The 12667-nt window shown below is 35.0% G+C and overlaps 1 protein-coding gene across 3 annotated transcripts in view; it reads right to left on the reverse strand.

The window, feature by feature from the left end:
* Positions 1–926: 926 nt before the first annotated feature.
* Positions 927–12667, reverse strand: part of AP3B1 (adaptor related protein complex 3 subunit beta 1) — a 178508-nt gene continuing 166767 nt past the window's right edge. For 2 of the 3 annotated variants that reach the window (XM_063319823.1, XM_063319824.1), the window contains one exon: positions 927–1799. In XM_063319823.1, coding sequence (XP_063175893.1) covers positions 1646–1799 — 154 coding nt within the window. In that variant the 3' untranslated portion in view covers positions 927–1645. The remainder of the gene's footprint in view (positions 1800–12667) is intronic. The other variant, XR_010069040.1, reaches the window with a different exon arrangement.

Raw genomic sequence — 12667 nt, forward strand, 5'->3', positions numbered from 1 at the left:
GATTAGGAACTTCAGAAAATAATGTAAATGTTGACTAAGAACAAGGTACATTTCCGTTGAGGGCATAGATTCTTGTTTCTTTGTCTGAGAAATACCAGTATATTTTTTGATGCTATCAAAACCCAGAATAACATTCCTCACAGGAAGTGCCACTTAAATACCTAAAAAACCTGACTCCTCTTTACAATTTGCCTATAAACTCTGCTGTGCATTGGAGCTACCTTTTAGTTCTACCAAATTTTAGTAGAAAATTTTAGAAGAATTTTCCAATGTGCAGTAATGCAGCATTTCTGATGAAGCCATTACTTCCTGTCATCCAGAAAGCTAAACCAAAACAGCACCACTTAGTCACTATCGAAGGACCATGCAAGGGTCCCGGTGACAGAGCAAGTGGACGGTTACACAAATATCTTCTCCATGTCATGAAAATATCTGTAGCAGACCCATGAGTTACTAGGAAAAGCCATGTTGGAAGTGAGGAAAACTGATGTGAAATGACAAAGCTCAGCATCTTCAGTCCTGCCATGTAACCAGAACATGAAGGGAAGGTCAGCATCAGTGACACCCAGGCTACAGGCAGAAAACTGGGTGCAACAAAGGTTGCACAGCTGTTGTCTCCTCAGTAGGTATGGTTATGAATTTCTCTTTGTCTCAAGCCCTGGTTTATGCACAGGTGGGAGACGTCTTAATCTCAGTTTACAATAGAAAGTTGAAGCAAAGATCTGAATAATCTATTAAAGCAGATGACAGTATTTGCCACAATAGTCTAATAATCATTATTACCTATGATAATAATTTCTAATAACTCAATCAGTATTTTATGAACGGGCCAATCTGAAAATAGGCAGTTACTGGCTTTGTTTATTAACAAAAATGTAATTGCCTATCGTAAAATTACAGCAGGAGCACAAACGCTGGCTACTTTCACAAGAACAGTTTGCTGATGCCTTGTTAGTATTTACTTTAATTACCCAGTTATATACAATACTGGCAATTGTTGTTATCAGTTCTCTAACAAATCAAGAAAGAGGGAGCCTCTGCTCTGCAATAAAGCACTACTTTATTGGCATCTTAACAGAAATATTTTAGAAAATGGCAGTAGGTAGGAACATTGTTCTTAATAGACGAGTTCAGGTTTACAAGCATTTCCAGAAAGCAAACACCATTTTGCTGTACTTATTGTATTTTAACACTTATGCAACAAAACCTCTCTGTACCACGCAGTTGTTGTTGGTGTTGCTGGAACCTACCTGCCATTTTAACTCAGCTTTCAAGCAGTGTGATTTCCCTCGAACTTTATTATCTAGTATTTGTCCACTACAGTGGGGAAAACCTATGGGGAAGAAAGGTAGCGGGGGAAGGGAGCAGAGAGGGAAGGACTAGGGTAGAACAAATGGGAAATACATTTAGAAGCGCAGATAACTGACAGTAAAATATATGTTCTTTGGTTAGCAAGCAGAAAAGGAAAGGACTTGCATACATGATAGATACACACTAGCATTCTAAAGCAGAAGACAAGAATGTCAAGAGTGTATTCTTCCCCCACTGCCAGATGGAAGGGCTATTATTATAAATGAAAGGCAGCAGTAGTGGATGCCAGGCACTTTTGTTGTGTGCCAGATTCTGAAGTCCAGATGTAAGCAGGTTACCCCTGGGACAGGACAGGCTTCAGCTCCCGCAGCAGAACAGAACCAATCACGGTTTTCTCGGTGTTTATGATGAGCTGTGCTGTAGAGCTCTCCTTCAGCTCCACTGTGACTAGCATCAGTGACCCACTGTGCACAGTCTTCGCTGCAAACCTGGAGGGGGGAGGAAAAATACAAAAGAAAAAAGAGAAATCACTGAGGATCTTAAGGTCAAAGACTGCTAATATTTCTTTCTGCAAAAGTTAAATGAGCTCAAATATAATAAAATGCCTCCAATTTCATTAATGCATTTCAGGGGATAAACCATAAAAACCTCCATAAATTCTTCAGAAATAATTTGTTCAGCATTGTGTAAATATTTTTGCATTTAAGAAGGACAAAAGAGTATCATGCAAAATTATATATTTAATGGTACAAACTAAAGTCTATATAAATAAATTTTTTATGTAAATTCTGATTCTTCACTTCATCTACAATACATGTGCACACTGGCAACTTGAATCCAGCTATATAGAGTTTTCCATGGAGAACGAGCATTATTTGGTGCCCCAAAGAAAACAAGACTATGCTAAATGTAGGTGAACACTTCCAAAAAGCCAAACTGTACTTCTAGACAAGTGTATCCTCCTGCCATCTCAGGAATTAATTCAAACTAAAAATATTCAAAGCTATAAACATCCAACACAATCATTTGAAATGATGGTAACAGCAAGGCATAGTATCATTCCGTCTGTTAATTTGTATCCAGAATATTTAATCATAAACATGTAACCAATATTTCTAAATATTTTATCATTATTAAAAACCCTACAAAAGAAATTCTAAACAAAAAAACCACCCACCCAACCAGATAAACAAAAGTTAGGACTAATGCACCATCACTGAATTCCAAGACATGAAGAACCCACTAATTACATGGAATTAAAAGCAAAACTAGCCTTTTAAGCACCACAATTGACTGAAAAGCCATTTTAGGCACAATGAACTTCTGTCAATCCTGTTAATTCATTCTGCATGCACAGCCAGGCCCAAGAGACGGGAAGGAAGAGGATGGCAATAGCCTCGTCTTCCATCTTCCACACGGAGCACACCATGATTCCACCCCCCCGCCCCTTTTTTTTTTTTTTTTTTTTTTTTTAACAACACCCCCCACCTCTTGGTTACTTGACAACAACAAAGTTGCTGCACATGGGCTTTTGAAAACACTAACAAGTGTAGAGCAGGTCTGTGACCCAGTCTGACCCCACTTTGCAGGGCCAATCTCCTCTCCTCTTTCTGAATGACACGTGTCTGAATCAGAGCCATCTGCCTCAATTTGCGCAACATCTTCAGCCACAATAGGACCCAGTTAGCCCTGACAACAGCTCACAATACAGAAAAATCAAACTGCTGGGCTGACAGCACGCTGTGGGCTATTCAAGAGCAAACCAACTGGTCAGTGTCTCATGTTTGACAATTAGCATGGGCCCTGCAAAGCGCCTACCCAAGCCCTTGGGGATCTGTTTAATTACCATCAACATAAAGGAGGGAGTTTATCAGGAGATACTCAAAAAACTTCACTCCAGACTTAATTAAAATATTAGCCACTTAAGCAGGAAGCAGGTTCTCTTTAAACGAGAAGTAATTTCTGTCTTTTTTCTTTTTAAACTAACCATATCAAAATCTCGTAACACATTATACTAATTAAACATGGGGCACTTCTCTAATGTCACCCATCACAGGTCAATCTATTGCTTTTGTCCGGATTATAGATACATTCAAAGACCTCTTCCGTTAATAAGAGGTTCTAAAACAACGTTACTACTATAAAAATTAGCTACTTAGGTAGTTCTATCAATGATTTCATCTATTTGCACTGCGATGTAGATGACTATTTCTCTTGTTGATTTTGACAGGGGGATAATTATAGAAACAATAGTCTTATTAGTCACTTTATTTACTTAACAGTTGTGTCTTGGGACAACACAGAAGCAGATTATGTCTGAGTATGCACATAAATAGGTTGGTAGTTGGCACTCCCGCTGTGTTTCATAGCCCCGAGGCTTGATTTTACCCTCTTTTATTCAAACCTGAAAGTGATACAAAGTCAGCATTACTGCGAAAGCCAAGGTAGCCCAAAGCATCTGAGATGAGTTTTGCACTGATATTTTTACATGTGGATTTGCAAAAATCATATAGGGGATCAATAGTACTTTTCCATACCCCTGAACAAAACACATAAAATCAATAAAATGTGAGTTTGTATGTGGTTTGCAAGACGCAAAGGGTCTGATACTTGGATAATTTTACACGAAGTGTTAGTATGCATAACTAGCAGTGGCTAATCAGCTTGTATCAATGGTCACCGATCTGGAATTGCGTACTGAAAAAAGAATTGCAACAGAACGGGATGACTTATTTCACCATTAAAAAAGAGTCTACAGAAGAACAACCGTACAATGGGTTTACAACTGCTTTTGAACTTTGGAAATTGAAATCTGTTCCTTAAAATAGGGAAGACAATTTTGTTTCTAAAGAGAATTATAACATAAATATCATTATATGATCTGTGAAACTGAATACAGTTATAAATGAAGCAGTTGAGTTTTGGTTAGAAAACACTAGCAGTAAGCCTGATTTGCTAATTATTTAGATGTTTTAAACATACCATCATTGAAGGATTTGGTTAATAGATGTTTTTTCGACTAAGGACATGTTATTGCATTTATATGGTCATTCTTATCATAAGCCCACGTGAATTTCCCCAAATATGTGTTGTGCTCAACTAAATACTTAGACGAGAAAGCAATTAGAAAAATCTTTCAGCAGCAAAAATTAATCACTCTATATAGTAGGTATTCATTCTTTGTGAGAAACTTTTATTTTCCCCACAAGGTCAGCAATTATTTCTTACTTTTTCTGAAAGTTGATACTGCCTTAAAGGTTAGAATTTGAATAATAAAAAAAAAAACTGAAAAAAAGATAATAAAAACAATCAGAATTCAGAGACTGAAATAAACCTTGGAAACTGCAGTACATTAAAAGTACACAGCAGTACATTAAGATCTAGCTTGTAAATTTGTTGTTTGTATGTCCAAAAGAAACAATTTGTCCTATGGACAACTGTTAATGTAAGACATTATATTATGAGCGTTGTAGTGTTGCAACAAAGGATGCATCAGTGAATATGAAAAAAAAAAAAGACAGTAAATGAGAATACCCTTCAGAAAACAGAACCAAATTATTTACTAACAGTTTCAAGATGACTGTTTCTGCTACACTGCAGTTATTTTCTAGTTTTCTTTCTGTGATAATATTAATTCTAACCCTGATTTCACATAACTAAAAATATTCAGGAATATTTGCAGCTGTTAATACTTTTCCCATTTAAAAAAATCAAGACAGATTAGAAACATAACAATGTGAGATGTATTTGCATGTTCTGAGTTTTTCCAAATATTTTTTTTTCTTTAAAAAGAATGGTAACTATTCTGAGCCTATGTAACATACAAAAAAAAGAGAAGGAGTTCATAGATTATTTTTACATAAATACAGTACCTGTCAGTAGGTAAGGAAATATATATTTAGAAATAAATTCTAAATAACATCAATGAAGTACTGTGTATTTTTAGAAAGTCATTCAGTCTTTCAAGAGTTAAAAGTCAAGTTCGTATTCTTGGCCACTTTCCATGAAAATAAGATCTGTTAATGATTATCACACAGAAATATTTGATTTATAGTTGATATAAAGGGAAAACACAGAGTATCAGACACTAAAAATGTGACAGCATTTGCCAAACACTGTCTTTGTAACGATGACTAGCCTAACTACAGACTAGCAGTTATTTTCCCTTTATTTGTAAACAGAAGATAGCTACAATATACAGGAGAGGCATTTTTATGGGGAAAAGTTATGAAAATTCCATGCTAGTGAATAGACAGCAACAAAGTAAATCACACAAAATCTGCTCATTAAAATTCAACATTTGAGAAAGTATATTTACACCTGAACACTCACTATCGGGACATTTGTTTACAGCAGAGCAGGGTTTGTTACGCATAATTCAACAGCAGTAAAACATATGTTCTCTCCTGCCGTGTGCTCTTCTTCCTCTTTGATTTTTCTATTCAAGCTACATTTTCTTCTTTTTCTGTTCTACTCCTTACCAGAAAGAGTGACAATGGCCCATGGGGGCTAAAACTTCTTTTTTCTCCGCCCTTTCTTTATATCTTGTATGTGAAGCCTTCAATTACTGCCTGCTGAAGCAGACAGAATGCTATTAGTAAGAAAGACGATCAGAAGATGCAATGCCCTGCCCTAGCTGTAGAAAAATAATTAGTCCAAAGTTGACAAATGTGTAATCAAGTTATGCAATGAATATATTCAAAGGGGAAAAAAATACTGCTGTGAATTAGTTTTCAATTTGTAAATGTAAGAATGAACAACTATGTAGTACCTTCCTGTGTATCAATCGGACAACAAAAATATTTATAGTTTCAGTACTCTGAATCTTCACCTTACTCTGATAAATTCTATCTACGTACAAGTTTGACTTTATAATTAATATTTCATCTAAAAATTTGCTATATTACTAATAACTTGTATTCATTCTCTGAGTAAGCCTTAGAAAATGAAAAAGAAGTATTCGGAATAGCATTACTGTGTATTAGTTCTGAATTGGGGATAGAGTAAGCTTAATATCAAAACATAAACAGAAATACATGCACAAAAAGAAGGATCTTTTTCTTAACCCGGTGATTTTAGCTTCTCAGAAAAAAAACTTGTTTAACATTGGTTATTAGTCATAACATTTGATTAATATTTACCTTGAAAATAATATTATGATAATTTGCCACTTTCTTTTTCCAGTACTATTTTAACACTATCTTAAAATAAATTGCTCAAAATACCTAATTCATTACCATAATCTAATTATTTGTAATATGAACTATTTTTTGGTTTAATAAAATAACAAAATTTTAAAATAAATTGCAATCAATCTGTACTATGTTTTTACTATTTTTAATTCTACTGCAAAAATAGATTTTGAGTTTGTCCTCAGTTGCCAGTGAGTAGTTGTACTGTACCTCTAACAAAAATGCAGGAATACAAGTGAGTCTTCTGAACTTATTGTCAATACATAGCACTACTCCACACGTTCAGAAAGATGCTACATGAATTTTTTATCATCCTCCAAATTTACCTTTAGTTCAAAAATGTCAGCATTTTTATATGTGGGTATTTATATCTCCTCCCCAAAACTTCAATAAGCTAAAAGCTTGAATCAAAATATTTGGTTCTCACACCTAGAAAATTATAATTGTAATACTCAATCTATTTGGTTTTCTCATCTAGTCTATTATTTTTATTTTTCTTAAAGGATCATGCATTTAATATGATGAGTGTTTGAGAATTACATGTAGTCCATTTTTAAAACAGGCTATAAATTTTAATTTGCAGAAAAATTATGTAATTCCAAAAAAATAAATTACCTTACAGAAATGTATTAAAACATTAAACTCGCTCAGAGATCTTTCAGATCAAAAGATATTCTTCTGTTTGTTTAGCTTTTTTAAGTGTTAAATGTTTTCTGTTTAAACAGCTGGCTCAGAAGATCCCCATTTGTTTTTCAAAGAAAATGCTGCACATATTTTTCACTTTACAGCATTCAGATACAAAAGCAGTGCTGTCCTCTAGTGGTCAGCAAATAAGCTAAGCTAGAACAATCTGTTTCTATTAACCTCATATACAAAATGACTCACTCATATACTTTTAATGTTAAGCTCGAATTTCTTAAAGGTATTCTTAAATTCTACAATCCACAAGCAAGTTCCTTAAATGCAATAATATACTAAAAATGTTAAGGGTTTTAAAATAATGTTGTAGAAAGGCATTCTCTTTATCAAGTATTTCGTACCAGTTAATCAAAATCTTTATATCCTGATAATATGTGAAAACTGTATCAATACATACAGGGCCCTTTTGTTAGCAGGGAGAAAATGTCAAGGTTTTGGGACATTAGGATTTGATTAAGAAATTAAGGAATATCTGTTACAAACTACTGAGTGAGTACTTTCATATTTTAAAATTTCAGTTTTCATTTTCTCTAGGAATAAAAATATTTACCTAAGAATACTGACTAACCAGAAAGGCTTTTAGTCATGTCTGACAAAATATAAATGGTTAGCCTAGCTGGGCTTTTTTTTTTTTTAAAAAAAAAAAAAAGCTAGAATTACTTCTATCATAAATCAAGAAAGCACTAAGAGTTTACAACTTCTGGCTACAATGAAGGCTAAAATACTGTGGACATGGATATACTACCCCATTTAAAATTCTGTCTCCTACAGGTAAATGCTACCAGAGAAACTGTTTTGCCTAGGGTATTTAGCTCTCTAATTAATTCCTACTTGAGAAATTAGGAAGCAAAATCAACTTGCCTATTACAAGTTTATTTACTCAGCTACCCATTGCAGCGCTCCAGAAGATTAGAAAAAGACGACTGAGCCCCACAGCTAAGGAACCACAGAAGCAGAACAGTCCACATAACTACGTCAAAGGAGCTACTGCCAGAGGTAGATTTCACTTCATTTGAGCTCTCCGTCAGGCCAATTACTTAGTAAAAAAATCTTAGGAAAGATTTCCGTGTGCACACAGAGCAGAAAAGGTCTTAAAAAAAGTCTTCCTGGATTTATAAGACCTGTTTGTCTGCTACTGAGAACATATGTTTGAATTCAAATGGAATAACTATAAACAATTTATATTTCTCAGAAATTTATACACTGTGCTTATTGTCAATAGATGGGCGATAACCCTTCCTTTCTGACGTGCTGGAAGCAGATGCAGTTGTTAGTTATGGTAAGCTGATAGGGTATGATCACCAACTTTCTGTCTGAGAATTCTTCCAAATGTAGTACAAACTGGAAGATGACATACACAAAGAAATTTTCCAGATGGACCCCTTTAAATGGGGTTTTGTTCAACACAAACCTAACTACATACATGCACAATCGCATACCTTTTCTCCCCACATTAAGTGTTGCTGGACTAAAAAGATGTGGGGAGGATAACTGGTTACTAAGCATGCCATCCTCTGATAATCAAAATTGTCTGTAAACAAAACCCTCTTTCCTTTGAGAATCAGTCTGCCAATATACTATAAATGGGACATGACAGGTTGCAAAATGATAAAAAGGGGTGAATACAACCAGACTGTCAGGCTGATGCATGGGGTGGGAAATAAAGGCTAGTGAAAAACAAGTGCTGTTCCTTGGGTATTTGTTTCTTTAGCTTTTTATGCAATTTTCCATATTGGGTCTAGCTGCTTTTACTTTCTTCAGGATTTCAGTGCTCATCCATTGCAGTGTGCTTACTGCCATATTACAAGATTTACACAGTATGTTTTTGATTTTGCTAAAGGATGAGAATGCAAGCTCCAAAAGACAGGTGGAAGATACTTTATGTCTTGTTCAACACTTGCTTATTCACAAAAATCACACAGGTTACATATCACATAGTGTGGGTACACTGAACAATGATGTACTACGTGCAGCAAACTCTGAACAAACAGGCATATCAATATGGTGCAGTCAAGTGTCCTTAAAAATATAGGTCCCAGAAGCAGCGCAGTCACTGCATGCAACGCTGTGCTTGAGCTAGTTAGACCTGCCCCAGCAATAAGCAGAAGTGCTGTTTATTTAAAAGCTAGCTTGTTTGGTGCTAATTCAGGTGTCTACTATGACAATACTCTAAGAGATGAGAGGCCTCCCTCTCCACCTTCTGGTGATCTCTAGAAAGAAGGGATGGCTATTAGAATGGCCACTTTCATGATTGTAATGGGAAAGGATATTAAACTCATTATTTTAAAAAGTGAAATGGCTGTTCTGAAGCAGATTAAAGCTTCAGTGCTGAAAGAAACTGAGGTTTGATCTTCACCAAAACCTCAGATTGTCCCATATTGGGTTGTTGAAATTACAGACTTGACGATCTCAAATTAGAGGACTGAAATTAACGCTGTGATGTGCCTCAGAGTGCGGTCTATGGTTAAGGCCATCCTGATAATCTGCAGAATAGAGGTGTATAGATGACACCATGCTCACTTTCTAACCCAGCTATTTCCTCTTAGTAATCGTGGATTCCTTCCAAAATACAACAGCAGCAACCAAGTAGTTCATTGGACTATTAAACGAGTTGGTGTTAACTAAAATGCATTCTTCATATCCACCCTGATGGGTTCAGACTTTTATCTCACTGACTGACTGGGCAATGTGCAGGTAAAGTCTTCAAGAATGGATAATGTGAAAAAAGTGCTCTACTTTGCATCTTTTTGTAGAGCCACAGTCATTGAGGGAAATAACCTACTAGAGTACAATGCATTCTGTTTAAGAAATGCTTCAGCAAGTGGAAGGCAGAGAGGCAGGCAGTTCAAGATAGCCCGATTCTCCTTCCCACTACACATTATATTCTGACGTCAGTGAAATTACACAAGCATAAAACAAAGTGAAAGAGTGAAGAAGCAAATCCAGTTTGTGACTGCCAACATATTAAAGGCTTTTGCACCATATTGTAGGTAGTGGAAAGAAATGCTTTTAGGTGTATTTCCATTATTTTCTTTCTAAGCCAATTTATACTGAAATGCCTCTGCTTCACGCAGAGAGCCTTACGTAATAGTAGACAATATTTTGACACTTTCAAGAGGATCATAAGAGCATTCAAGTCTTTCTAAGATTAAAGTAAAGTCTGCAACTAGTCTTTTCATTCTATCACCATCTGTTGTCTTTTGCTATATTCAAAGCAAAGAAAATTAAGATTACCTATCCTGGTAGGAGGTTATGGAGCTGAAAATGAATAAAGGAGGAAGAGACCCCAGGAACTTTTAGAATATTCATCTGAGAGGACTAAGCATCTTGAAAGTAACACTAGCATGAAAGGCATTTCTGAATAAATAAGGCTCTTCTTGGTTAAAAAGAAAATTACTGGAAATTTTGAGTTGAATAGCGTCTTCATCTCATCGCATTTTGAAATAGAAGAGAACAGCACAGATGATCTTTAAGGTCCCTTGCAGCTCTAACCATTCTGATTCTATATATAAAGCAATTGATGCTATTGCCCGAGTAGAGACAGGGAGCTGAAGTGATGATCCATAGAAGAATCAACTTTGAGGGAATAAATATCCTCAATTATGCATCCTCTTATCTTGAAGACAGAAAAATTCCTGCTAGACTTTCCCCACTGACAACAGACATACTTCAACTGAAAACTACTTGGTCCCTAAACATAGTTTTTCAGGCTGATTTAATTCCCTGCAGGAAGAAATACTTTTCTTTCAACATCTTTGTCTTTAGGTATTCAAATGGTGCCCACAGATGTGGTCTGAATCACAAGACAGAAGCTTGATGCCTTAGCTGATTCTTTTTGAAATCACTTTGTCAACATCTATGAGCTCCTCAACCCACTTTCAACCTTTCATTTCTTAAAATATTTTTAACAAACAACAGTTCTCAGAACATTGAAAGAGCTGTGTATATTGCAACAATTACGCTAATAACTCTTGTGAAATCATATTTTAAGAAAAACGATACACATTTTTTCTGATGTTTTCGTATTTAAGGAGACATTGTATTTCCCCCTCAAAAAGTTCTCTTTTGAAATGCATTTCACATTCTTGCTTTTAGTAGAAGCAGTTAAAATTGAAATAATGTTTCCCCTTGATAACAAAAGCAAGAGAGATAAATAGATAAAAACAGTTACATCTTACTAAGAACACAAGAATGCATCATATGCAGCCCTACAAGGCCCAGCAATCTAATAGCTTGTATAAACTCATTTGAAGAGCAGGCAACTACACTTAAGAAAGTAAAATAGTGCAGCAAATATATTTTGCAAATATGTGAATATAATTCTGCACCTTTGTGTTCTGATATATCTATATAGGCTATTGAGTTCAAAATTTTCGCAGCTATCACTTCTAATAAAACAGGACAGAATAGAACCAACTGTATTAACCAGCATTTTGTTCTACACTCAGTTAACAGGTAAATTACTACTTTTCAACTAAATAAAATAAAAAATTCACTAGCCATACAACGAAGAGAGAAAAAAAAAAGCATGTAAGGAAGTGTTGCTATACTGTGATATGGACTGATATATAGCTGATGTATTTGACAGGTTTACGTTTATTTTTCATTGGTGACTGCATGCTATTCTGTTGATACTTGTTTCAAGTATTTGTTTTCAAAGCTTCATTGTATTTGCTTTAAGTGTTTTTACTTGGTGCAAAAATACAATCCTACACAGGATTTACCAATTTAAGGAGCAGGAACTGGGTCCCACCAGCACAACAACATCTTAGTCATGACTGCAAATACGTTTACACTGAAAAAACCAAGAAACACACACCTGTTCATGTCCATTAGATACACTTGTATTAAACTACACAATTTCATTCTGAATAAGTATATTGCATTACCAGGCAATATAAATTTCTTGGCATTAGCTGTCATTAAGTAGCAATACTCAAGTTGGGGATAACCAACTAAGAGGTTAATATAATTCATGCTGCACAGTGCAGAACATCAATTTAAAAATAGTACTTCTTTTGCTGTGTAAAAGGGTATGTACTAAGCACTTCCAAGAAGTGAACTCAAGTAGTCCTCACAGAATAGCATGACAAGTTGAAACAAGTTCTTGTCTGTATTTTTTTTCCCCCAAATACCACTTGCAATAAACCAAACAAGACAAATGACAATACTATAGAAAAAGAAAAAAAAAAAACTTTTAATATATTTTTATCAAATCCATAACTGCTTTGTCAAGGTAAAAGGTGACTGTTTATTTTGTTGTCCTGAAATGGTGTATATGTCACATAAATAAAGCATGGCACACTTCTTGCATCCATGAGATTTTGCAAGAAGAGAGTCCATTTTTGTTTACTCTCGTGGCTGAATTGATTTAATCCAAACATACGTATACATTTTATATACATATATAAAAAAATATTTTGGCCATTTGTTTCAGAGTTTTGAAAGTATTCATTATCTAAGCT

The sequence above is a fragment of the Chroicocephalus ridibundus genome, chromosome Z (assembly GCF_963924245.1).
Source record: "Chroicocephalus ridibundus chromosome Z, bChrRid1.1, whole genome shotgun sequence".
Taxonomy (NCBI): Eukaryota; Metazoa; Chordata; class Aves; order Charadriiformes; family Laridae; genus Chroicocephalus; species Chroicocephalus ridibundus.